This window comes from Equus caballus, chromosome 25 (genome assembly GCF_041296265.1).
Source record: "Equus caballus isolate H_3958 breed thoroughbred chromosome 25, TB-T2T, whole genome shotgun sequence".
In the NCBI taxonomy this organism is placed as follows: domain Eukaryota; kingdom Metazoa; phylum Chordata; class Mammalia; order Perissodactyla; family Equidae; genus Equus; species Equus caballus.
The window spans coordinates 44,160,188-44,188,098 of NC_091708.1; the positions used below are offsets into that span (position 1 = coordinate 44,160,188).

General features: G+C 57.2%; 1 protein-coding gene across 4 annotated transcripts in view; it reads right to left on the reverse strand.

Moving 5' to 3' along the window:
- SARDH (sarcosine dehydrogenase) overlaps positions 1-27,911 on the reverse strand; it is a 68,044-nt gene that overhangs the window by 9,628 nt on the left and 30,505 nt on the right. For all 4 annotated transcript variants that reach the window (XM_014736130.3, XM_023629265.2, XM_001498978.6 and 1 more), the window contains exons 15-18: positions 23,433-23,571; positions 21,735-21,848; positions 16,942-17,089; positions 12,844-12,937 (exon numbers count right to left, since the gene is read on the reverse strand). In XM_014736130.3, the coding sequence (XP_014591616.2) occupies positions 12,844-12,937; positions 16,942-17,089; positions 21,735-21,848; positions 23,433-23,571 (495 nt within the window). The remainder of the gene's footprint in view (positions 1-12,843; positions 12,938-16,941; positions 17,090-21,734; positions 21,849-23,432; positions 23,572-27,911) is intronic.

A 27,911-nucleotide genomic window follows, 5' to 3' on the forward strand; every position in this document is an offset into this window, starting at 1 on the left:
GGCTGAAAGTGGGGACGTCTGGGACATGGGCTCTGGGTCAGCCAGACTTGGGTGGGATGGGCAGCACTGGCACCTCCCGGCCACCCCCGTGGGTTGGCCTCTCCCAGCCTCAGTGCTTCCACCTGATAAATGGGGTGAGGCCAGTGCTTGTGAGTGCCACATTTGTGGGAAGCACAGTGCCTGGTACCCAGTCACCTGCCAGTCAAGGTTGCCTGGGACAGAATTTAAATGCAGGCCCCAAACTGAGGTAAACCCCTGTGCAAGACAGCCCTGCACCATTATTTATTTATTTATTTTTGGTGAGGATGATTGTCCCTGAGCTAACATCTGTGCCAATCTTCCTCTATTTTGTATGTGGGATACTGCCACAGAATGGCTTGATGAGTGGTGTGTAGGTCTGTGCCCGGGATCTGAACCCACAAACCCCTGGCTGCCAAAGCAGAGGGCACAAACTTAACCACTAGACCATTGGGCCGGCCCTTGGAGCCCCGAACTCTCGTGGGAAGCACAGGCTGCGGACGGAGTCACAGAGTCGTGGAAGGTCATCAGGAAGGGCCTTAAACCAGGTTTGGCTTAAGCCTTTTCCTCATCCTAAAGCTCCCAAAAATAGCGTTGGAACTAATTAACTAATTCAACATCGCAGGATACAAAATCAACACACAAAAATCAGTTGCATTTCTATATACAATGAACTACCTAAAAAGGAAATTTTAAAAAAATTCTATTTACAATAGCATCAGAAAGAATGAAATACTTAGGAATAAACCTAGCCATGGAGGTGAAAGACTTGTACACTGAAGACTACAAAATGTTGTGGAGCGAAATGAAAGAAGATACGAATAAATGGAAAGCTCTCTCATGTTTACGGATTGGAAGAATTAAAATCATTAAGACACCAATACTACCCAAAGAGACCCACAGATTCAAGGCAATCCCTATCAAAATCCCAGGGGCATTTTTTGCAGAAATAGAAAAATCCATCCTAATGTTCATATGGAATCTCAAGAGACCTCAAATAGCCAAAACAACCTTAAAAAAGAAGAACAAGGGGCGGGGGGGGGACTCACACTTCCTGATTTCAAAACTTACTACAAAGCTACAGTAATCAAAACAGTGTGGTACGGCCACAAAGTCAGACAAATAAGCCAATAGAATAGAAAAGAGAACCCAGAAATAAACCCTCATGTATGTGGTCAAGTGACCTTCAACGAGGCAGCCACGACCATTCAACAGGGAAAGGATGGTCTCTTCAACAAACGGTGTGGGGAAAACTGAATGTCCATATGCAAAGCATGACGTTGGGCTCTTCTCTGACGCCACATACAAACATTAGCTAATCTATAATTAAACGGATTAGAGACCCAAACGTAAGACCTGAGGCTAGAAAACTCCTAGAAGAAAACACAGAGGAAAAGCTTCTGACATTGGACTCGGCCATGATTTCTCAGACACGACACCAAAGGCACGGGCAACAAGAAGGAGAAATAGTCAAACGGGACTAGAGTCAACGTAAAAACTTCTGGCCTCAAAGGACACAATCAGCCGTGAAGAAGCACCCCACAGATACGGGAAAATATTTACAAAGAAGATATCTTGTACAGAGTTAACATCCACATATTCAGAGAACTCCTACAACTAAACAACAACAAAACAAAAAACCAGATTAAGAAATCAATAAAGGACTTGAATAGACATTTCTCCAAAGAAGATATACAAATGGCTAACGAAGGTGAAAAGATGGTCCATGTCACTAATCATTAGAGAGATGCAAACCAAAATGACAATGAGATATGGCCTCACACCCATTGGGATGGCTACTATCAAAAACAAAAACAAAAACAAAACAGAAAATAGCCCATGTTGGCGAGGAAGTGAAGAAATTAGAACCCTTGGGCACAGTTGGTGGGAATGTAAAATGGTGAAACTGTTAGGAAAAACAGTACGATGGTTCCCTGAAAAATTAAAAATAGAATTCCCATATGTCCAGCAATCTCACTTCTGGCAGTATATCCGAAAGAATTGAAGATCTCAAATAGATATTTGCACACCCACATTCACAGCAGCATTATTCACAGTAGCCAAGGGGTGGAAGCAACCCAAGTGTCCCTTGACAGGTGATGGATAAACAAAACGTGGCCTATCCACACAATGGAATATTATTCAGCCATAAAAAGGAAGGAAATTCTGACACCTGCTGCAACAGGTGTGAACCTTGAGGACATCATACCTAGTGAAATAAGCCAGTCACCAAAAGACAAATCCTATTTGATTCTACTTATATGATGTATCTAAAGTAGTCAAATCCATAAAAACAGAAAGTAGAACGGTGGTTGCCAGGAGCTGGGGGAGGGGAGCGTGGGGGTTGTTGAATGAATATAGAATTTCAATTTTGCAAGATGAAAATTTTCTGGAGATCTGTTGCACAACAATGTGAATGTAGTTAACGCTACGGAACTATATACTTAAAAATGGTTAACATGCTAAAAAAACAAACCCACTATTTTCTCCATGGACTGGCACCTGAAGCCAAGAGGGCCTGAGTGATTTGCACTTTCCTGATGTCCTGGGTGCCAGGAGAGAGGCAGAGAAGCAGGGGACCCAAACCCAGGAGCACCACACAGGGATGGAAAGCACAGGGGAGCAGATCTGAGACAAGCAGCCTAGGTGGGAAGCCCACCTGGGTCCAACAGACGTTTAAGGAGATTCTAGAGAGACCAGGGGAAGGGCAATCTTTGAAAGGAAATGGCAGTGAAGCTTCCAGAATTGAAGCTGGCCGGTCACAAGCCCCACACCACAGAAGCACAAGGAGCACCAAGCAGGATAACAAAAAACAAATTCCTGCTGAGAGAACGTGCAGGTGCGTGCAGACATCAGAGAGAAAGAGAGGGATCAAGGTGAGCAGGGAGGGAGAGAGACAGACAGAGACAGAGACACCGAGTGAGAGGAGAGTGGCAGACAGCCGGAGAGGACCTGCAACAGCCACGTGCCTGACTCCAGATGTCAGACTGGCAACAACAGATGCTGTTCAACTGTGGGATAATATCTTTGAAGCAGAGCCTCAAACACAACTGTCAATCTAGAAATCCACACCCTGTAAGAGTGAGGGTGACATGATTTTTCAGATAAAGACAGAGCTTGTCACACAATTCTTGGTGAAAGAACGTGTCGAGGATGTGCTCCAGCAAAGAGGGGGACAGAGCACCTAGTACCTGAGGACAGACCCCCGCTTCAACCTGAGGTGCAGATCCAGGGTGAGCCCAGAGCAGGGCCTCGGCCGGGGGGAGGGCATCCTGGGAGTGAGGCCGACCGAGGCGGGGCCGACTCTGCGTCCAGTCTGGAAATGGTGCTTGGGGACCAAGCCCACTGAGCATGGAGCTAAGGAGGATGGTTGATTCTGGTCATGTTCTTCCCTGGCCGTGAGCATCTTGTTATCAGCAGATGGATTTGGTTCTACAGATCTACGGCTGGAGATGGGCCTCTTGCGAGGCAGCTGGCTGGCTCGGTGCGCTGCTGGGAGCCGACGGCCTCTTCTGCTTGGCCCAGGAATCCACAGGGGTTGGCCAGTGCCCATCTTTCCAGTGGCCAGTGCTGTTCTCGTCAGTTTGTCCCAGAGAGGAAGGAATTGCTCCTACAGCCAGCAGGAGCCGCCTGCCAGCTGTGGCCCTCTTGGAGGCTCAGACTCCTGGACTGTAGAATGGGGACCACAGAGGATCCGTCTGTGAAAGGACATCACACCAGGAAAGTACAGACCCACCAGCTCCCCACACGTACATGAAGGTCATCACCACCATCATGGTTCTTTTCCATCCTGAGTTGGCCTGAGGACCCTCTCCTTTTGGAAGGTTCTGAGCTTCAGACCCTGCACCAGGACCTGCGGGATGCTGCAGGTCCCCAGGGGTGAGAGGGTGCTCCCTTCTGCCACCAGGCATTCAGGCCAGTAGGGTGGCTGCTGAGTCGCTCAGCAGGGCAAGCCACGGGAGGCGCCTCCCTGCCCTGGGCCCGTGGCACTGTGTCCCATCCTAGCCGGCCTCCACTGCAGTGGGCTCCGCTTATCTGCCCAGTGAGGGCAAGGTGGGGACCTGGAACCCAAGTCATGGCTGATGCTTCTGAGCTCCAGGCCCAGGGCCCTGTGCACAGTAGGTGGTCAGTAATGTTCACTTGTTCTGCACAAGGTCACTTGCCCCAGACAGAAGTGGCAAAACTGGGCAAGATGAAGCTTCCAGCCACCCAGTCCACAAACATCTGTGCTCAAACGTCCCATGGGGCCCCGGCACCGTCCTAGGCCCTGGAGCCTCCCAAAGATGCTGCCCAGCCCTCCTGGCACTCACAGCTGACACAGGGCAGGTGAGGGGCCTGCCACCCAGTGGAGCAGGCCCCATAGTTGCCTAGAGCCTGGGCTCAGGATGATGCACACCCACTAGCTGAAAATCTAAGTCCCAAATGTTGCACCCACGGCCACCGGCCTCCCTCTGAGTCTGCTCCTGCAAAGCCTGGGTGGTAACAGCGTGTCCCTCACGGGGCTCATAGGAGCACTCGAGGAACTCGTCCCTGTAAAGCCCCTGGCAGGCTGCTTGCTGTGGGAGAGGCAGGTGCTACCAGCACACCCATTTTACAGTTGAAGAAACTGAGACTTGGGGCCGGCCCGGTGGGGTAGTGGTTAAGTTTGCACGCTCTGCTTTGGCAGCCTGCGGTTCATGGGCTTGGATCTCGGGCACAGACCTACACACCACTCATCAAGCCATGCTGTGGCGGTGTCCCATGTACAAAATAGAGGAAGATGGCCACAGATGTTAGCTGAGTGGCAATCGTCCTCACCCAAAAAAAAAAAAAAAAAAACAAAACAAAAGAAAGAAACCGGGACTAAGGGAGGTCAAGTCACTTGCCCAATGCCCGGTGATGTCTTGGAACATATTTGACCATCAGTTTTTTGGAGGAGGGGGGTTGTACCATAGTATTTACCGATTTCCGTAGTGCAAGCACTCCCACCATGGCGGATTTCAAGCTAATTTTCCTAAAGACTCAACCCTCCGCTCACAGGAGGCAGCTCACAGCGCTCTCCCGCACACTCGGAGGAGGCGGCACGGCTGGGAAGAGGCCAGGCAAGGGCTCACCCAGGTGTCTCCAAGTCTCAAGCGTGTGCTGGCACCACAGGACATGCACTCCCTCCCCAGACTGACTCACTTGAACACTTCTGGGTGGGAGGGGATGTGCTCAGGTTTCAGTAAACTGTGGGTTGGGGGCTTGATTCCATGCTTGGAGCATCACTGAACTTCCCACCAGCTTTCCACGGAGGTGACTCGAATCCAGGGACGTGCTGGGTCCCCGCCTCGGCTTGGATATAAGGCCACCCAGACGCCCTGGGCAGGAGAGGCCACGTGGCTCCTGTGGAATGCTCTGGGCATGTGCATCACCAGAGCAGGCCCGGGGTGCGCCCTTACGGGTACCTATCTCAGCAGGGCTAGAGCAGCTGTGCCCACAGACGTCGGCGGGCACGTCCGACCTTTTCAGATCGCATCAGCTCATGGCGGTTTTACAAGCTCCCTGGGCATTGGGTTGTGTAACAGTCCCTCCCCCCCCGACTCACAAGGCGCACCCTCTAAGCTCAGTCACCCCTCAAACAAACAAGGACCCTGGAGGCAGAGGATGGGCAGGGAGAAGAGTGTGTACAGCCCTCTGCAGGGCCTGAGCCCCTCACTGGGCAGCTAAGTGGAGCCCGCTGCAGCGGAGGCCGGCCAGGAAGGCACACGGTGCCGTGGGCCCAGGGCGGGGAGGGGCCTCCCATGGCTTGCCCTGCTGAGCGACTCAGTGGTCACCCTCATGGCCCGAATGAAATGGGTGACAGGCAGAGGGGAGAATCCTTTCGCCCCTGGGGACCTGTGGCATCCCACAGGACTCCCTCCAGGGCCGGTCCTGGTGGACGCTCTGACCCCCCTGGAGAGGGAGGAAGCAGGTGGGCGGTCAGTTTGGAGAATCTTCATTTTTCAAACCTTCTAGACACTCCCAAGACACCCTTAATCCTAAAAACATTCTGCCGCTGGGGTGCACAGTCTCTCCTAGTGGTTTGATCCAGGAGGCTAGTGTTAGGGGATGGGGATGGTGGAGATGGTGACGGTGGTGGTGGTGACGGTGGTGGAGGTGACGGTGGTGGAGGTGACGGTGGAGGTGGTGACGGTGGTGGAGGTGACGGTGGTGGTGGTGACGGTGGTGGAGGTGACGGTGGTGGTGGTGACGGTGGTGGAGGTGACGGTGGTGGAGGTGACGGTGGTGGTGGTGACGGTGGTGGAGGTGACGGGGTGGTGGTGACGGTGGTGGTGGTGACGGTGGTGGTGGTGACGGTGGTGGAGGTGACGGTGGTGGTGGTGACGGTGGTGGAGGTGACGGTGGTGGAGGTGACGGTGGTGGTGGTGACGGTGGTGGTGGTGACGGTGGTGGAGGTGACGGTGGTGGTGGTGACGGTGGTGGAGGTGACGGTGGTGGAGGTGACGGTGGAGGTGGTGACGGTGGTGGTGGTGACGGTGGTGGTGGTGACGGTGGTGGAGGTGACGGTGGTGGTGGTGACGGTGGTGGAGGTGACGGTGGAGGTGGTGACGGTGGTGGAGGTGGTGGTGGAGGTGATGGAGGGAAGGATGGTAGTAAAGAGAGTGGTGACGGTAGTGGTTGGCGATGATGATTTCAGTGGTGGCGAAGCTCATGGCAGTAATTGTGGTGCTGGAAGTGGTGGTGGTGGCAGTGACAATGATGGCAATGACGGTGGTGATGATGATGATGTAATGAGGGTGGTGTGGTGATGGTGGTGATTGGCAACCAGTTTTCTAAGACTAAGGATGAACAAAAGGTGTGATGCTCAAACCACACTTTGCAAACTTGAGCCTGTCTGAGGATCTACAAAGCTCACAGAAGCTGTCCAGTCCTCCAGGTTCCTCCCCAGCCTCGGGGACACTGGGTCTGCCAGACCCGCCCCGGGACACTCCTCGGAGGACGCGCACCTCCTCGGCCGGGCGCCCCTGGAGCCGCGGATTTCAAGCTGCTGGTAAAAGCCACGGATCAGCCCGCAGAAAGACCCCGTCTATGCCCACAGACCACGGCAGGGGCTGCAGAGTCGGACTACCCAGCACTCCCTGCAGAGAAAGGACGGGGTCCCGCCCTGGAGGAACTTCCAGGAGCCTGAAGCACACGCTCCGGACCCCTCAGAGCCACCCGACGTCGTTCCAGCGACACTTGTCCTTACACTGTCATGGCCAGAGGACGTCACTGTCCCCCCCAGGACACCCCAAATGGTGGCTGTGGCCACCACGTCTCTCTCAGCTTCATCCATGGGACCACTGGTGGCCCCTGGGCCTCTCTAGGGCCACAGCGTTTTTGCACAGGTTGTGCAAAGCGACTTTTCAGGTGGCGGCTGAAACCCAGTTGGCAGACGCAGGCTCTGTGACGTTCTGGGCCTCCCGCCCCGTCTGCACGCGCGCAGGTGGGAGGACGTTTCCCCTGAACTTGAGTCCTCACGGCGCCACAGCGAGGGCTCCACACCGTCAGGAAACGAAGGTCAATTTCCTTTTGACCTGAAATTAATTGTCAGAGGAAAACCACTTCATCGCCCTGCCTCACAATGAGCTTCCAGCCCGGCGCCTGCTGCTTTCCAGAGGGGCCCCGTCCTGGTCCGAGGCGCCGGGAACACCGTGTCTCCCCCGGGAACCACGCCAGGAGCGGCTTCCCACCAGGAACCTCGCCGGCTCTGAGGCCAACACGTGGGAGGCAGGGACATCTGGTCAGTTGGCTGCCAGAGGGACGACTTCCCCGGCCCCTGTTCCTCCTCTAGGAATGCAAGGATCTCAGGAGCCTGGGGCTGACCCTCACGTCTCAGAGAATTATTGCAAAACAACACCACTGCTCAGCTGGGGACACTGCTCAGCTGGGGTCACCGCTCAGCTGGGGTCGCCCACCCGTCTGTTCTGCTGTGAGCGTGGGTCACCGAGGGCAGTGGCAGTGTCCAGCTCACCCGCCCTCGGGCCTGGGCTGTGGTTCTTGGCTCTGGCCCCCGTCACTCGGTGCACTGCGACTAGGAGGCCTTGCCAGCCCCACAGGCACGGCGTTCCTCTCCTGCATCTGGCCGGCTGGAATCCGACGGTCTCCCATAAATACTTGGCCCAGACCGCACTCCGGCCGCAGCATCCCCTCACGTTGAGGACGTGGCGTCAACATGCGTCGAAGCCAGCACACGATATTATTTAGGAGAATATGAAATCCCCCTGGACTCGGAGAGAATTCAGGATGTCTGGACAGACGGATAGGACAGCCCAAAAAGAATTTTAGACATCATCTAGTCCTTGCCCTGTGGATGGGAAACTGAGGCCCAGAAAGGCGGTCCCACAGAAAGCGGGGGCAGGACTGGAAGCCAGGCCTACCGCCTCCCAGCTCTGTTGAGCACTGGGGTTGCTCTGCTCCAGAAGCCGTGGGTTCTGTGCAGACCGGGCTCCCACCTCCCCACCTGGCTGTGAGGCCACCTCAGGTGGGGGCCCAGGGCTGCAGCCAGCTCCACTCCCCCAGCCCAAAGTCCTGCTGGCGGCTGCCTCCCCCACCCCTCCTGCTGGCCAGTGACAGGGAAGCCATGCTGTCCCAGGCTTGGACCATCCAGGAACATGTGGCCTGGGCCACTCTGAGGTCAGTAAAACCCGTAACATCAAAATCAAGGAGCCAGAGTCCTTGCTGTTCCACCCCCACCCCCTGGGGCCCTCAGGAGAAGGCGGGCGGCTAAGGTGGGAGTCCGGCATGCCTGGGCCCCTGGCCGGGCACCGCCCTGCCACAGCCTCATCCCTCGACTTCTCCGGCCCTCATCTTCCTTGTCTCACAGGAGCTGGGCCCACCTGACCGCCCAGGGACTCTGAGCCTCTGAGAGCAGGACAGGGTAGCAGGCCCACAGCAGGCTGCAGTTACCCGCAAGAAAGTGGCCTCCAGGCCCCGGCTGGCTGCTCCTGTGAGCGGCAGGGAGGAGCAGGAGGGACAAGAGAGGACCGACTGCCGCCCTCCACCAGGTGTCCAGTCAGGTTTCCGAATGAAGACAGTTAAGAACCGCTCTCACTCAGCTGCCCTGCCCCCGATGGACCCCACGGTGTCCAAGGACACAGGGATGTCAATGACCCGCAGGACCAGCCACTTAGCCCCTGACGACACTAAATCTGTGTGTTCTGAGATTGGTTGGTCTTCCTAAGGTGTGAGCCAGCGACCCCCTGGCCCGTGACGCTGGCTGTCTTTGTCCTCGGGGGGAACCACGGGATAACCGCCTGGCTGAGGCCGTGGGGAGGAGTCTCTGCTGGCCACCCCAGGGCATCTGTTCCTCTCGTCCTGCCAAGGGGGCCAGGCGGCAGTGGGACACAGGCCCCCATGGGAAAATGGGTGGCAGACTGGGTGAGGCGGTAGGGAGGGGGAGGCAGGAGCTCAGGGCCAGCTGCTTTAGGCCCCTGGCTCACCACTGTCTGCTTGGGGACAATCCTGGGGCAGAGGCCCCCTTTAGCACAGGTGCACTTCGCTCTGCAGCTGAGAGGCCTGTCTCCACGCTCTGTGCATCCGTCTTACTCTCACGTGTCTGGCCAAGACTCCCGCCCTTGTGTGCACAGGTTCACGGGACCCTCCTCGTTTCCATGTCGGCTTCTTGGGAGTAACCGCCACTCACGCCCAGGCCTCTCTCCAGCTCAGGCTGGGCTGTGGCTGCAGGTTCTTTCCTGACCCCCGATCTCAGCCGGGCCGTGGGCTCCCGGAGGGTGGGGGCCACCTCCTCTATCCGAGAGTCCCATGTCCATCTCCATGCCCAGCATCCAGCAGGCTCCAGGCCAACATGACCGAGATGAATTCTAGAGCCAGGCTCCGGGGGGGAAAGGGGGACTGTGGAGGGAAGGGGGGGAGGGGGAGGAAGCTCAGCATTGGGAATAGATCCTTCAGTTTAGGACAAAATGCTAGCACTCAGCTGAGAATCCAAATTGGCCGAATATGAGGTGATGGTGCCAATCTCCCTGAGTCCCAGCTTAGAAAGATTGTGCTTCTGCCCCACCGTCTCCCGAAGGCCCAGGACAGCATGGGGCACAGGGAGGAGAGAAAACACCAGTGATGGGCAAGAACATGCTGTGGAATGACCCGGATGGCAGGCCTGTGTGTCCAGGACACTGCTGCCTCTGGGTCTGGGTTCGGAGGAACCTGCCTGAGGTCAACAGTCAGGGTCACACAGGAGCACCATCCTGGAAAGCTCATCGCAGGGCCGTTCTGAAGGGAAGAGGCGGCCTTTCCCCATGTCCGAGCACTGATGCTGCCCACGGAGCCACGAGAGGACGACACAGGCATCCCAGGTGGTTCTCAGAGAATAAAGGAACAAGAACGCTATTGCGACATTGTGAGAGAATAAAGCCACGTGCACACATTGTGCCTATGCGACGACCCTGCTTCTGTTTGAAAATCCGTAGACAGAGCTTAGGGACAGAAGATGGAAGGAAATACAGTGCCTGTTCACCTCGGCTCCCTCTCAGGAGGAGTTAGAGGGGTTTCCAGTTACTCATTCCTATGTTACAACAGTCCCCAGTGTTCACAATACCGATGCCCCTGGTCCCTTCAGCCAGGCTCTGCCACAGGCGATGGCATCGTCGGCATCTCATGCCTGGAACCTTCTTGACAACCTCCCATCCCCAAGCTGGAGTCAGGAAGGAGGGCTCAGAGAGGTCGGGGTGGGGCCCGAGGGGTCAGGCTGGAAGACAGCACTGCACCCCAGCCTGGGACCGCGCTCTTTACCCCGACGCTGCACAGTCGGGGCTGGGAACAGGCACGAGCATCCATTTATAGGGCAATAAAATACTTTTTGACAAAACCCATGAGCTGGTTCCAGAGGAGACAGTGAGGAGGGGCAGCCACAGTGTCCTCCAGCCTGGCCTCTGCTTCCACCAGCCCCAGACCGGCCCAACCCGGCTCCTGGGCCCCGCAGGCAAGGTGTGGCCAGACAGCCATGGGCCAGGCCCGGGGAGGCAGCCAGGGCCGCCCCAGAGGCTGGGAGGCGGCTGGAGCCCACTGTCCAAGAGTAAGTCCCCAGTGGCTTTTGGAGCGGCCGTGGGCTGGGAGGGGAACCTTCCCACCTGGTCCTCTCCCCGACAAACCCCACACGGGCTGAGCCGATGCCAAGCTCACAGCTCTCCCTCTCCCTTCACCAGTCAGAACCCAGCCCCAGACAAGGCTGGACGCTGCACGGACCCCACAGGGCCGAGAGGGTCTGAGATGCAGTTGGGGCAGCCTGGATACCTCCCGGCCACGGCCTGGGTGGAGCTGTGCCCCTCTCTCAAAGCGCCCGCCCTCTCTGGTCCCGGCAGGCAGCTTTGCACCCAGGAGGCAGGAAGCAAGCTAGACAGAGACGCCCCGGCCCCCAGCCCCAGCTGGGCCTCCAGAGAGCACAGGCGGGAGCCGGTGCGGCCAGCGCTCCGGAGCTCTGCAGAGCGGCCTTGATCTCAGCTATTCGCTGGCAGGCTACCCCTGCTGACGTCATCATGACACTGCTTATTTGCTAACAGGACCCAGATTCTTCCCGACCTCTAGCCCCTCTGAGGCAGGGTGGCTCCCCCCACCAAACCCCCAGCTGAACATGCAGGGAGTAGAAAAGGGGCAGGTGCCCCCAAATCCGGCTGTCGGTCCACCCGCGCCCCTGACGGCCACGTCTGCATCACTGACACGAGTTTGTGCGCTTTTTATATTTCATTAGCTGGGGGCCTCGGGGGGTGCACCAGCCTCTCTGAGCTCAGTTCGGGAAGACCTGTCCTACGGGGTAACGGTTCCTACATCACGGCTGTCGCCGGGCCTGGCAGTGACTGCAGCCAGCGTAACTGCCCTCCCACTAACAGGGACGGTCACAAAGCAGCGTCCTCCAGCGCAGCTCTGACCCTGGGGACACTGGGTCATGCCTGGACCCATTTTTGGGTGTCACAACTGAGGGTGCTCCCAGCATCCAGTAGGCAGAGGCGAGGGATGCTGCTAAACACCCTGGCATGCCCCGGGCGGCCCCCAACTCAGAACCTCTGTTCCAAAGGGTCCCAGTGCCGAGGCTGAGCAGCCTGCGAGGGGACCTTCTGCCCCACTGCAAGGAGGACACGGGAATGGTGCCTGGTACCAGCGAGCCCTCAGAAAATAGCGGCTGATGTGACATTACCATCTGCTCCCTCCTCGGCCTTGGGAAGTCAGAGCCGAGATGATGGTGCTTATTTCCGACAAGGACACTGAAGCCCAGGAAAGGGATGTGGTGACCCAGAGCTGGACGGGCCCTGGCCCCAGGGTCCCTGAGGGAGCCGGGTCGATGGAGCCCCGACCCAGTCTGCAGTCTCGGAAGCTTTGGGTTCCAGGACCTGTTTTCTGGAGCTGGGGACCGGTGAGGATGCTCCTTGGGGACTGGTGGGCCCCCCCGGAGCAGCCCCACCCCCCACACCTGCAACTCCTGCCAGAGGGGCAGGGAGAACACACCAGAGGGCAGCACCGCCGCGGAGGACAAGGGGACCTGCTGGAGCGGCTCGGCTGTCCCCAGCCCGGTCGTTTCCAGGGAGGAGGAGGAAATAGCACGTCCCCCCTGACTTGGGAGGGTGTGTCCTACACCTCGACGAGGGGAGCACCACGGGCGGCTGTGCAGGCCGAGGTCCAGCAGCCTCTGGCAGAAGCTCAGGATGGGCCCAGCACGTGGTGGGCACCAGGCAGAGCACCGGTGACTGCTGACCAGGGAGGCCAGCAGACTTGCCCCAGGACACTTGGACTCCCAGGTCCCAGCCCCAGGTTTGTTCCCCTGCAGCACACTGCTGCCACCTGCAACCCAGGGGAAGGCGGCCAGCTGGTACCTACCAAGTGCCCGGCAGCTCTCACCAGCTTGTGGGTGGAGAAAGGGAAGGCCTCGTTGCTCAGATCTGCATCCAGCACCTCCTGGAGGATGGCCCGGCTGTGAGCGAGAACAAAAGTCGGTCAGTCAGTCGGTCCACAAACGCTTGCTGAGCACTCCTGGGTGGGGGCGCTGAGCTGGGAAGGCTCTGGGGATGTGGCAGTGAGCAGGACGAGGCCCTGTCCTCAGGGGCAGACTGATGGCAAACACGGTGTTGACAAAAGCATACCAATACAGGTTAAAACACGGTCAGAAGGAAAGCCACCTTCATGGGGACAATGACAGGAGCCGAGAGCCTGGGGGGACCAGATCACAGAGGACCTCTCACAGTGCTCTCGTCCTTGGATGGGTGACCAGGGCCCGCCTGGGGCAGAGATCTAACCACCTAATGTCCCCAATCCCTTGGGCGACCGGCAGGTACACGAGCCCCGAGGGTGGGCCACTCCTTGCCTGCCCACACCGTGCGCACAGTGCAGTCGGCTCGCATGCTGGGTGGGCTGACCGAGACCTTGTGTGTCCACAGAAGCTTCATTTCCTGGGCACCTTGCCCTCTTGCTTCCCTCCAGGCCTGAGTTCACGCCTCCTGAACCCTCCACATTCCCATCCGGGTCCCCTACCCCTGTTGAACCCTTTGTCATCCTTCAGGTCTGTCATCCTTCAAGTGATGGCTCAGCTGTCACCTCCTCCAGGAAGCCCTCCTTGACTCCTTGAGCCTGGGTTAGGTGTCCCCCTCCAGGGCACCGCTCACGCTGGTTGTGCCCCCTCCAAACCAGGAGCTCTATGACAACAGGGCCCCTATCCCGATGTGCCTGGCACAGAGAGGGCACTCGGTAAAGGACTGACAGGGAACAGATGGCTTTGCTCTGCAGGGAGAGCTCCTCTACTTCTGCCCCTCAGGGGTCCCAGCTGGTGCTGGGGCTGCAGGGTGGCTGCTGCCCGGAAATGCGGCCCACCCGCATCCCCACCCCCACGGTGCCAGGAGCCACCGCCCACACCAGCCCGAGGTGCCCAGCGGGCTGCAGTCAGCCAAGGTCCTTATGTAACACCTGCCACACCCACATAGTGCCAGCTGCCAGAGAACCCACATCCAGTCCTCGGGGAGCATGTGCTCTCGGCGGCCCTGGGGTGGCTGGGCCGGGGCTGCTGCAGTGTTCTCCCCACCAGGGAAGGGGCCTGGAGCTGCCACCGGGCCGAGGGCTTGAAGGGGCTCAGCCGCGTCAGGGGTACCCTGAGCTCCGGCCCACGTATGGGGTGCGGAAGGTTATCCCTCACCGAGGGGGGCAGCAGCTGGCGCTGGCGGGCACAGCCTCCCGGTCCCAGCTCCTCTGCTCACCCTCTCGCCCCATGTCACCTCAGTCCCCTCATCTGCTACCCGGGGACAGCGATGCCACCCCGCAGGCCCTTGTGAGGAACGAGCGAGACAGCACATGCCAAGCACCACAGCGTTAATCATCGCGATGGTGATCGATCACTTCTGCGCAGACCAACACGGTGTCCACTAGCCACGTGGGGCCGCTGAGTTTAAGTTAATTGATATCAAAACTTCCGTCTCACTCGCCACATTTCAAGGGCTCCATGGCCACAAACGGCTTCAAGGCAACCGTATGGGACCGCTCAATTGCAGAACGTTTCCAGAGAGTTCTACCGGACAGCAGGTCACAGCATCTCTCATGGTCCAGGCACTGTGCTAAATGTTTCCCACATAACAACTCAGCAAGTTCAGCCCTTATGGGTGATGCTGGTGACGCTATTACTCATACAAGAAACTTTGGGTTATTTTTGCAGGAGAGAGGGCATCTTGGAGGAGAAAGTCAAGAAATTACCAGGAGGAGAAGAGCATCTTCTTGTCCTGGCAGCTGTCACTCGCCTCCCACCTGGAGTAGCTTATAATGAGGCTGGATGAGGCTCCCGTCCCCCAGGGCTGTGCCTTGATCTGTCTGTCTGGCACCCCCTCCCTCCCCTCCCCATCTGCCCCCACACACTAGAAATAGCCCACTCTGTGCCCAAGGTCGCCATGGCAATAAAGCTGAGGCTTCCAGGGCCAGGCCTCGAGCTCGGCCAGCCAGGACCCTCACCCCTGTGCACCCGAGAGATGTGGAGGTCGGCTCACCCAGGGGAGAAATGGAAACGGCCCCGGGCACTGTTCACCGAGTCCCCGCGCCCTCCCCTCCCGCGCAGCCAGCGTCTCTGCTCCTCCACGCTTGTTGCCTTCCTCCCCGCCCTCCTTTCCTCCTGAACCGTCTCCTCCAGTCTGCGGGAAGCGCCAAGTGGACAGACCCAACAGTCACTTCTCAGCCCTCAGCCACCTGACCCATGGCCACCTGGACGCAGCTCCTTGCCCCCTCCTCTGAGTCCCTGCTCTGCTCGGCCCCGAGGCTCCTGACACGCCTGCTGGCCTCCCACCCCGGCCGGGCATCGGGGCCCCGTCCAAGCACAGGTCCCACGGCGTCCCTCCTCTGCCCCATTCCCTCGCTTAGCGGGGCAGCCTCTGGACCTGAGGCCCTTGCCCCGCCGTCCTCCCAGCGCACCTGCTCCGCCCTGGCCACCCTGCTTGTCCCCAGATGCCCGGCGCCCACGCCTCCTGACACTGTCCCCTCAGAGAGTGCCAAGGCTTGACCCCACATTTCCTCCAGGCCTTTGCCCAAAGATTCCTCTATAGACAGCAGTTCTCACGGGCAGCCTGAAGTCAGACACCTGACAGTTCAGGCAAGGATAGATTCAGCCTCTGTTTGCTCGTTCAGCAAGCCCGTCCTGCGTGTCTGCTGGGCGCCCCTGAGTGAGGAGATGCCCACACAAGGATGCCACAGCTCAGCCTGGGCGGGGGGTCGGCCAGGCCAGGACCCAGCTCCAAGGCACTGAGGAGAACGGACCTCACAGCAGGGCCTGAGCACACGGACTGGGGACCCCGGCAAGACTGCCAGGCTAACAGGGCTGTCACCCAGACACCGGCCGCACCTCACCAGAGCATGCAGCTCTGCCAGGGCTCGGCCGGCCCCTCCCTCTCCCTCTCGGCAGCTGATCCTGCCATTTTTCAGGAACACGTCTTCCCTTCCACGCATTCCCCCAGAACAGGCCCCTCCTCTCGCACCTCTTCCTCTTGCTGCCCCCGGCTGGCAGAGTCCACCCCCCGAGTGGACTGTCACGGCCACTGATGTGTGAGTGAAGCGCATAATTGTGTAGATGGCTTGTAAGTTTTAGAAAGAAGGGCAACCGCTCAGGGTCACAGCTTTCTGAGAGCTCAAGGGGGCACATCCCCACCAATGCTGGCACTTACTGGCTGTGTGACCCTCGGCAAAGGTCTCTACCTCTCTCTGCATCTGCTCCTTCACCAAGAAGAACAAGAATAACGATAACCCATCAAAGGGCTATGACCAGGATCGGAGGAGATGTTGGCACAGGGCTTGGCAATCACATGGCCCCGGTCAGTGGCCATTCACACGACTCCTCCTCCTCCCTTGTCCCACCCCCAGGCCCTTCTCTGAAGCCCAGCCAGAGGGATCTTTCCAAAGTGCACACCTGCTCAGGTGCCCCTGCGCCTGAGACGCTCCTGTGGCTCCACGCACAAGGCAGCATTGGAGGGCCTTGCAGGCCATGATCCCTCTTGGTGGGGGCGTGGCTCAGTAAGTACTCACAGAACGAATGAATGAGTGAATGCCCCGCCCATAGACCTAGTCACTGGAGGTGTTAGGGAGGAGGTGACCTCTCAGTGTAGGGTATCTCAGCCCAGGCGGCAGGAGAACCCCAGCCTGGCTCTGCCCACTCTGAGATGGCGCACGTAATTCCCAGACTGTGTCAGCGGCCCAGAGACCCCAGGCCCCTCTGTGAGCGCTGAGTCCTCAGAGACTGACCCACTGCGCGGTTCGGTCTGATTCTCGCAGTAGGGCCTTTCCTGCATTCTAGGGCTTTGAAAACCATCTATCTGGCTGGCATCTCCGGGTTCACCAGAATGCCCCAGGCCGGACCAGTAAGTGGTTCTGCCTCCGGGTCCCAGTTGGAGGGACTAGGGTCCAGGTCCCAGGTGTGCCCAGGTGTGGCCCGGGGCTGGCTCCCTGTCCTCTCCTCACCTGGCTGGGCCCTGGATGCTGATCATGCCCAGGTCCTCGGAGCTGTCGACGAGCTGGCACCGGAACTTGTGGTCCTGCAGCACCGTGCTGATGTGGGACCAGTTGTGCTGGGCCACGGCCCCGCCCACGGCCAGGTAGTAGCCGTCCCCTGGAAGAGCAGCACGAGACAGAGCAGGATTGCAGGAGGAGGCAGGGCAGCCCAGGGCCTCGGGATGAGAAAACAAGGCTCCTTGGAAGTGAACCACAGGAGCCAGAGCGTAGTGACAGTCAGTCCGAGGGACCTGCATTCTGCCAGCAGGAGGACCAAACGCGGGCCTTCCCCAGCGGGAGGCGGGGGCCGGGGAGTGGGCCCCCGAGCGCAGCACACGTCAAGGGAGCACATTCCTGTGAGAGTATGAGGCTCTTCAAAAGTTTCCTGATCCAGGAAATGGTAGGAGCTCCCAGCACCGCCACGCCACGGGGAGACTCTGCGCCCCACCTCAGCCACCAGTGCTGGGCCACCTTGGACAAGTGTCTTTTCCTCTCTGAGCCTCAACAGCCTCACAGCTCCTGGCCTCCGGGTTCTCCGCCTTGGCCACACCGGGACTTGCTGGGGCTGGGTGCTGGGCTGGGATTTACAGGCAATACCAGCTTGATCCTCCGGGAGGCAGACCCCCGGGTTTCAGAAAAGGAGACTGAGGTTCAGAGAGGTCATATGGTGAGAGAAGATTGGGCTCTGTCCAGCTCTAAGTCCAAGGCCTGTGGAGCACCCACTGGGGGACCCACTGGGCCACCCTGCCCCCAGGGAGCAGAAGGCAGCCCACCTCGGCCCAGCGTCCTGGGAGAGCCACTGCCAGGGGAGCTGTGACCTCGGACCCGTCCTGCAGCATCCCAGCCTCCAGGATCCCCTCTGCAGCTTGGGGCTGATGTGCCTCCTCTGCAGGGCCCGTGAGATACCGCCGCTGTGCCGCCTGGGGTGGGCGGGCCTCACGGACCACTCCCCTGCGATCTGGGGGGGTCACCCGGGAGGGGCCAGGGGAGGCAGGGGGTGGGGGCTTCCTTCACCGCTGCTTTCTCTGCACCTGCCCCCCCTGCTGCCTCCTCCCCTCCTGCCTTCCTGATTCCGACAGGGCTCCTGGCCTAGGAGCCACGGTATCCGGCAATCTCTTGATCTGCGGGCTCCAGTTTCTCCATCTGCACAATGGGAATGAGACCAGACCCCTCCCAGGGCTGCTGGGAAGACTTACAGGACTACGGTGGGAGCCCAGCCCAAGGGAGGGACAGAGAACCGGGAGCGAGCATGGTTACGCACTGAGATGCTCATCCGTTCCCAGAGGGCCTGGTCCCACCTCAGGCCTGCTTCTCTGGGCCTTCAATGCTGTATCCCCTGGGCACGGGCCTGGGCAGAGCCAGGGGCAGGCAGGAGAGGAGTCTTCAGAGGCCCAAGGACCTACCCAGGTGCCCTCCCCGAGCCCCCGCTCCCCGAGGCTCCCCCACAGCAGTGGAACAACATGTCATCGTGATAATAGGTGCAGCCACCTGCTGTAATTGAAAAATAGACGCGCCTCATTTTCCTTCCAGCAAGGGCGGGAGCTGCTGGTGGCAGAGAAGTGGAGTCGGAGGGGGCACAGGGCCTCCGCTCCCTCCCCAGGAGCCCTCGCTCTGATGGGAGGTCCTGAGCCTGCGCCTGGCAGCCCCGCCTGGACGCTTGGGGCTGAGGACCCTCCTCGCTCTCCAGCCCACGGTTCCATCAGCCTCAGCCGGGAAAGAGCAGAAAGAGCCTCCGGGCGTGCTGCCCACCAGCATCCCAGTTGAGACCCCAGCAGGGGCTGTGGTCCCCTTCCCGCCCCGTCCAGGTGAGCCCTAGGACATTCCGACCTTGTTACCCCATGTGCTCTGTGCTCCTCTGCTCCCCTAATCCTGCCTGTGCTTCCAGACCCAACTCAAAGGCCTCAGCCTCCAGGAAGCCCTCCTTGACTGCCAGAGCTAGAAGTGCCTCTTGGCAAATGGCCAGACCCCAGGGTCACCCACAGCTCCCATCTCTCCCTCACCCCAGATCCCAAAGAGGCCTCACTGCCCCTTCTGTCCACGCCCACGTCCGCGGCCCCAGCCAAGGCCACAGCATCTCTGGCCTGGGTGGCCCAACCCATCCCCTCCCTGTCCCCAGCCCCCAGTCACACCCTCCAGTCCACCACTGGAATGCCCAATCCCACCACATCATGCCCTCGCTCCCACAGTGCTCAGGATGGTCCAAAAGCTTTCCCACGGCCATTGGAGCCTGCCCCACGGCCCCTGCCCGCTCACAGTCACTTGGTTTTGATGAGGGTGGCTCTGCTCTGGGGCCTGTGCACCCTCATCCAGGCCCTCACACTCACTGCTGCCTCTGCAGGACCTCAGCCACTCCTCTCGCCTTCCAGGACCCAGCTGAAACATCACCTCCTCCAGGAAGCCCACCCACCCTGCCAGGCAGCCGTGTAATTTGATTCAGAGGTGCCAGAGTCCAGGAAAAAGGCCTCTCCAATCAACTGGCACCTCTCCTTCCCCTCGTCTCCAGAGCCTGCTCCACCCGCCTGGCCTGGCATGCACTCCTCAAACCCTCGGGGCCAGGAATCCAGCGGAATCATCCAGAAGGGCATATTGTCGTGCACCCTCAGGCAGTGACTCAGTTTGCAGAGTGCTTTCATGACAACCTCTCCTGTGAGGGGGGATTAGCAAGGTCCCCATTCCCCAGATGGGGAAACAGAGGCCCAAGGAGTCTGTTCCCCAGCCCTCCTGGCACCCCTAGGCTCTTACTCAATTCCCTACGGCAGCTCAGAGACACAGGTCCTTTGGTCTCCATTTCACAGATGGGGAAACTGAGGCTCAGAGAGGTGGGCCCCAGAGCCAGGCAGCGGCAGAACCTGGCCCAGGGTTTTGGTGACCTGCACCCTCAGTGGGGTCCCTCTGTTCTGTCTCCCCAGCTAGACTCACTCTCTAAGGATGGTGGCGGTGGCTGGGCCTGGGCCTCCTGTCTCCTGGGGGGTGAAGGTCAAACAGCTCCCACCAGCACCCCCTTCGCCCGGCTCCTTACAGGCAGCGCCTCCACACATGCTGGTTCCTTCCTCCGCACCTTTCTAGCTCACGGCTCCTATCCATCCTTCAAAGCTCAGGACAGACGCCACCTCCTCCAGGGAGCATTCCCTATCCTGGCTCAGCTGCTCCCCCCGGCCTCCCAGAATCCTCACTCTTTTCCATCTCCCTGCACTTTCACCTGGTGAAAGTTCTGCCAGTCTCTTCCCGCATCCGCCTGTCCATACAGTCCACTATGAGGCCCTGGAGGCCCCGCCCAGCTCCCCCGTTCATCTCCTCCTTCCACTGGCTGCCCCCGTCTGCTGGGCGGTAAAGGCCCACAAGTGGTCACTGAGAGAATGAATGAATGAAGGAATGAATGAATGAGTGAACTAAGCTCCCATGCTCTGGCTAAGCCCATGGCTCTCCCGGCTTCCACATCACCCGTGTCAGGAGGGAAGGGGTCCCCAAGCTCCGCAGGCCCCCAACAAGACCCTCACCCACGTTCGCAGCCTTGCCCCACCGTCAGCCTCCCGCTGGCCAGTGCGAATCTATTTTCAGCAGCCACCCCAGAGGCCCAGGAGTCCCGGCCAGCCTTCTGTCCCCAGTCGACCCCAAAGGACCCTGTGGACAGGAAAGCAAACTTGCCCCACCCCCTTCCCCCCCACCAGAGAGAGACACTCCACGTGGGCCACAGCCTTCTCTGTTCGGCCTGTTGCTCTGTCCTCGGTGCCTCAGACTGAGCCTGACACGCAGCGGGTGCTCCAGAACCGTGGCTGGGTCCTCGGAGGATGGCTGCCTGACTAATGAGGCCCCGCTCCCCCGCCCTCTCCCAGCACCCACGCCAGAACGCGGCCCCCTGGGGACCCTGATGAGTCCCGCTGAGGATGCAGCTGAATTTCCGGCAGCACAGAGCCAGGCCCAAGCTGGGGGCTGCCAGGTTTCCCAAATGGGCCCAGCACTTCCGGCCGACTGCCCCTTCCCCTGGGATGGCGCGGTTCAGCGGCACAGAGAGCCGCACAGGGGGCACCTTCCTCCTCTGCAAATCCAGTCTCTGAGAGGCCCCTCCCAGGAGAAAGAGAATGCTTCCCACTCTCTGTGAATCTCAGCCACCCCTCTTCCTCCCTAATGGAGACGGGCTACAGGACTGGAGCTAGCCTGCTGCCATGTGAACCAAGGGGTAGGATCGCGGAGTTGAAGGGATGGGAGGCAGATACGGCTCAGTGTAGTAGTCAGGGCTGTGCAAACAAGGAACACGAGTACGGAGCTCCCCGTCATTGGCGGCATGCAAGCAGGAGCGGAGGGAGAGACTGCAGAGGGCAATCCAGTTCTCAGCTTGGGCACTGGCTGAGCTTGACACCTTCTAAGAACCTGCCGCAGGCTGAGACTGGGAGCTACACGGGAATTGAGAAAGCCACTTCAGCATCCATGCCCGTGGCAGAAAGGAGCTAACCCCCCGAGCGGGAGGTACGGCCTTATCCTCGGCTCACAGTTCCGGGCAGGCAGGCAGAGCATGCCCCCACTGTGGTCACTCGGAAATGCCGCGGCGTGGACTGGTTTGGAGACATAATCGCTGAGCACGCAGAGCTCCCATCGCCACCCGAACAAAGCGAGTGCTCAGCCCGAACCGAGGCCTCTCATCTCATATGGCAGGTAATTACAGAGTGGCCCGCGTGGCCCCTCCCGGACATCCTGCTGTCGGTGGCTGTGGCATCAGAGCAGGGCTGCAGTCCCAGCATGGCTGTGCCCTCGGGGGCATCTCTTACCTTCAAAGGCCGGGGCCAGGGCGGAGGCTTGGGTGCCGGGGGCCAGGCGGCTGACGGTCAGATCGCTTTCCGTGCCGCCGCGCTGGTTCAGCATGCAGGTATACACTGTCGAGCCTAGGGCAGGGGGAGGACCTGGGTCTGCGCTGGCCCCAGTGCACGGGAGCCTCTGGGTGGGCACGACCCCTCCCACAGGGGAACGCACGCAAGTCTGGACAACCGCTAGGCGGGATGTCTTAGTGGGTGCGACCATGAAAGGCCCTCAGCTCAGTGATGCCGCCGTGACTGAGTGACCCAGAGAGGGGTGGGCAGGTCACCTGGCACTGCCACCCCCAGAGGAGGAACGATGTGGAGGGAAGAATCTTTCTTCTTGAACTCCCTTGACCTTGACTCCTTCCCAAGCCCGCCCACCCCCCCACCACGCTGAGAAGATTGTAGGGGCAGGATCCTCGTCTCATTCTCTTTGCTGCTCCAAGCACCATGGCTGGCATAGCAGACGCTCTGCAAATGTCTATCAAATAAACGAATATGCACCTGGATGGAGATGGATGGATGGATGGATGAATGGGTGCAGGGTGGACGGGAGGCTGGGGGGCAGAGGGGTGGAGGGGGATGGGGAAATGGGTGGGTGGGAGGAGCCGATGCAAGGCGGAAGGATGAATGGGTGGGGGTGGGTGAGTGGGAGGGTTAACGGGGGTGAGTAGGAGGGGCATGTGCATGTGCATAGGTGGGTTGGTGGGTTGGCTGGACAGATGCTGTTATGGGTTGAACTGTGTCCCCTGAAAAGGTACGTTGAAGTCCTAAGCCCCAGTGAATATGGTCTTATTTGGACATGGGGTCTTTGAAGATGCAGCCGTATTAAGATGAGACCATTAGAGTGGGCCCTAATTCTATATGATGGGTGTCCTCATAAGAAGAGAATGAGAGGAGAAGGCCGTGTGGCCATAGAGGCAGAGATTAGAGCAGGGCAGCTGAAGCCAAGGGACGCCACGGACTGGGCCACCAACAGCTGCCAGAGGAGGCAGGAAGGAGTCTACCCAGAGGCTCAGAGGGAGCTGCTGACACCTTGATTTCGGACTGCCAGCCTCTAGAACTGTAAGGGTGTTTAAATCCACCCGTTCATGGGGCTTTGCTAGGGCAGCCCTGGGGAACCAACACGGATGGGGACGGGGGAGTTTCTGGGCGGTGGACGGGTGAGTAAGACGGTGGGTGGGTGGGCAAGAAAAAAGGAGACGAGTGTCCCAAATACCGCGTGGGACATACTTAGACCAAAAATTGTTCATTCTTTGTCTGAAATCAAATGTAACTGAGCATCCTGTGTTTTTATTTAATTCTGGAAACCCAGTTGGGAAGTGCATTCCTGCGGGGGTGAGTGGAGGGGCTCCCCAGTCCCAGGAGACATTTACTGAAGGCCTGCTGCCTTGACTCCTTCTGGAACAGAGCAAAAGGGAAAGGAGGGAGGGAGGAGGGCAAGCCAAGATGGAGGGAGGGATGGAAGACAGTTGCACGGTCTAGGGTCTGGGGCTTGGTGATAAAGCCAGAGGGATCTGGACATAGGGTCCCAGGGCCAGGCCGAGGGGCAGAGCCATGTGCTGGAGGAGCCCAGAGGGGACAAGGTCGTCTCAGTGCCCGGGGCTGTGCCCGTGGAGTTCTGCCTGGCGCTGCAGCAGAGAGGAGCGTGGCCTGCGCTGGGCCCCTTACCTGGGGGTCGGCTGACATCAGCGGAGAAGAGCCAGTCGGCGGCCCTCCTGGCATCCAAGCCCACCAGGTAGAACTTCCCGAAGTAGGACATGTTGAACACAGCAGCAGCCCCTCTGCAGGCCAGACACTCCTTCTTGATCTGCAAGGATCCAGGGAGGTGAGATGCTGCGGGGGCTCTGAGACGGGCCTCCTCCCCAGGAACGTGGGCCCCGGGGCGCTCTGCGGCACACCTGCCAAGCCCCCTCACCATGACGTTCTCCTCAAGCACAGAGAACACACACCGGGCTAGATTGTAGGCCATAAAGCCGGACGCAATTAATTCAAAAGGATTAAAATCATACAAAGCATGTTCTTTCACTGCAATGGAACTAAACTAGAAATCAATAGCAGAAGCAAAATTGGCAAATTCACAAATAGGCGAAATTACACAACACACTCCTAACACACCAAGGGATCAAAGGAAAAAACCTCAAGGAGAATTAGCAAATCCTTTGAGATGAATGACAGTGACAGCACAACAAAGGAAAACCGAAGGGATGAGGCTGCGGCCATGCTCTCAGGGACCCGACCCCTGTCCCTGCCCAGACGGCTGTGTGCCACATAATGATGTTCTGGTCACGGACGGGCCACGTACATGATGGTGGTCCCATGAGCTTAGCACCATGCAGCCTAGGTGTGTAGGAGGCTGGACCATCGAGGTGTGTGTAAGCGTACTCTATGATGGTCGCACAAGGACAAAATCGCCCCATGACGCAGTTCTCAGAACATGTCCTTGTCATTAAGTGACGTGTGACTATTAGGAAAGAAACCTTCCAATCCATAACCTAACTTTCCACTTTGAGAAACTAGAAAAGAAGAGCAAAGAAAACCCACAGCAAGCAGAAGGAAAGAAAGGGTAACGATTAGGATGGAAAGAAATGAAATAGACAATAGACAGAGAGAGAAAATTCAGCAAAATTAACGTTGGTTCTTTGAAAAGATCAACAGAGTTGGCAAACCTTTTCCTGGACTGATCAAGGAAAAAGGGAGAGGAGATTGGAAGTACCAAAATCAGGAATGAACACGGGGGACGTCACTACCTCGCCGACAGAAACGGAAATCAACCCTGCCAACACGATAGACAGAAAACAGACAAATTTCTAGAAAGACGCAAATTACTGAAGAAGAAAAAGCCTGAATAAGTCTATAACAAAAAAGAGATCAAATTAGTAACTTATCGTTCCCCACAAAGAAAAGCCCAGGCCCAGACGGCTTCACTGGCAAATTTTACGAAACATCCAAGGAAGGATTAATACCAGTTCTTCCCAAATTCTTCCCCGAAAATATGAGTAGGAACCACTTCGCAACTCATTCCATGAGACCAGCATTACCCTGAAGCCAAAACCAGAAAAAGACCTCATGAGAAACTGCAGACCAACATCCCTCATGAAAACAGACACAAAAACCTCCATAAAATACTAGCAAACCCAAACTCGCAACATATCAAAAAAATTACACAGCTCGACCCAGTGGGATTCACCCCAGGAACGGGACGCTGGTTTAACATCCCCAGTCATTCGACTGATGCACCATCAGCAGAACAGAGGGCAAAACCCGCAGGATCATCTCAACAGATGCAAAAAAAGCATTTGACAAAATCCAACACCCGTTGGTGTAAAAACTCCAAGTAAACGAGGAGCAAAAAGGGAACTTCCTCGACCTGAGGAAGGGCAGGTACAAAAATCCCACAGCTGACATCCTACTTAATGGAGAAAGACTGAGTGTCGCCCCCTCTGCTCAGGAAGAAGGCACGGCTGTCGGCGCCGCCACTTCCACTCAACGTGGCGCGGGAGGTCCTGGCCGGGCAGCGTTTAGGCAAAAAGAAGGAATAAAAGGCATCCAGGTTGGAGGAGAATAAGTAAAACTGCCTCTATTTGCAGATGACACGATCTTGCACATAGAAAATCCTGAGAAACCACCTAAAAAACCATTAGAACAAATAAAATAGTCCAACAAGGCTGCAGGATACAAGGTCAACATGCAACAAACAAACAAAAGAGCTGTCGTATTTCCATAGCCTGCAATGAACGATCGAAAGTGAAGCTCAGAAAATCATTCCAATGACAGCATCAAAACGAGTTTAAAAATGCTTATGAACAAATTTAACAAAAGTGCAAAACTTATACCCTGAAAACTAGAAATATTTTTGAAAGCAATTAAAGAAGACCTAAATAAATGGAAAGACACCCCGTGTCTGTGAAAGGAAGAATTGCTGCCGTTGAGGTGACAATGCGCCTCTAACTGATCTGCAGACTCAGCACGATCTCCACCGAAACCTCAGCTGGCTTCTTGGCGGAAATCGACAAGCCGATCCTAAAATTCACACGGAAATGCAAGGGACCCAGAATATTCAAAAACAATCTTGAAAAAGAAGAACAAAGCCAGGAGACTCCAATTTCCTGACTTCAACACTTACTATGAAGCTCCTGTGGTCAAGAGGGAGAGGTATGACCTAAGGATGGACACACAGATCAATGGAGTAGAACCCGAGTCCAGACATAAACCCTCAGGTTTCTGGTCAACTGATTTTCGACGAGGGCACCAGGCAACTCAATGGGGGAAATAGCAATCATCAGATGGTGCTGGGACCACTGGACATCCACACGCGGAAGAATGAAGTGGAACCCTTCCTCACACCCACACAAATGTCATCAAAATGCTCACAGACTGAAGCGTAAGAGCTAAAACTATAAAATTCTTAGGAGAAAATATGGGAATAAATCTCTGTGGCCCTGGGTTAGGAAAACACCGTCTGAAATATGACACCATAAGCACAAGGGACAAAAGAAAAAAGACATAAGTTGTACTTCATCAAGATTAGGATCTTTTATGCTGCCAACGACACCATCCAAAAAGTGACAAGACAACCCGCAGAATGGGAGGAAATATTTGCAAATCATATGTCTGATTATGGACTTGTATCCAGAATGTATGAAGAACTCATAACTCGATAAAAAGACAAACAACTCAATTTAAAAATGAGCAAAGGATCTGAAGAGATATTTCTCCAATGAAAATACACAAATGGCCAATAAACACATGAAAAGATGATCAACATCATTAGTCATTAGGGAAATGCAACTCAAAACCACAATGATAATCTCTTGGGGGTGGGGGGAGAAAACTACAATGAGATAACACCTCACGTCCACTTGGATGGCTAGAATCAGAGACAGACAATGACAAGTGTCGGTGAGGATGTGGCGAGACTGGAGCCTCGCACACTGCTAGTGGGAAGGTAAAGTGGGGCAGCCCCTTTGGGAAACAGCAGTTTCTCAAAATGTTCCAGAGAGAGTTAGCACATGACCCAGCAACCGCTCTCCTAGATATACGCCCATGAGAAATGGAAACATCCTCACAAAAACTTGTACACACGAGATCATAGCAGCATCACTCATAACAGCCAGAAAGTAGGAACCACTCAAATGACCACCAACGGATGAGTGGATGAACAAAATGGGGTCTATCCGTATATTGGACTATTGTTCAGAATAAAAAGCAGTGAAACACCGATATGTCCTACAATATGGATGGACCTGGTAAACATCATGCTAAGTGAAAGAAGCCAGACACAAAAGACCACACGCTGTATGATTCCACTTATGTGAAATATCTGCTGAGTGAATCTATGGAGACAGAAAAGATTCGTGGTTGCCTGGGGATGGGGATGGGGTGGGGAATGGGCAGTGACTGCTAATGGGTGTGGGGTTTCTTTTGGGGGAGAGGAAAATGTGCTAGATCGTGGCAATGATGCAGAACCCTGTGAACTTACTAAAAAACATCAACTTGTATAACTTTAAATGGAGGCATTGTATGGTGTGTGAATTCTCTCTCATGTCAATAAAGCTGTTGCAAAAACAAAGACGACACCGTGTCTCCTTATTTCCCTCCCCACGGTGTACAGATGCCCTGGCCGGGTTTGCAAGGTCTTCTGTCATCCACCCGCTTCTTCTGCTTGGTCCTCCCTCCCAGAGCCACTCCATCTTTGCTCTAAACGCATCGCCCAGCTGCCGAGAGCGTGTGCCAACTCCATCGTTATTACTGAAAAACACGATAACCGCGCAGCCACTGCTTGCTGGGCACTCACTGTGTGTCAGGAGCCTGCGTCCTCTCCTCCCGCCCCACAGCACACATGCCGCCCCCGTGACGTGACTGCTATAGCAACCTCAGACTCCAGGGCCCTCTGAGCCCAGGGAGGGGAGACTGTCTGCTCGGGTTAGACAGGTGGAAAATGGCAGAGCCATCACTCAGCCAGGTCTGTCCAGTGGGGCACCGGCCATGAGAGGCAACTGTGCATCTCTTCCCAGCTCTGCACTCAGTGATGCCAGCTGGGTGGACCGGGTGGGTGGGTGGTGAGAGCATTTACACAAGGGAAATCGGCCAGCACCACAGACCAGGCCTTGCCCCCAGAGAGCTGGCTGCTAACCAGCACCCGCCGGG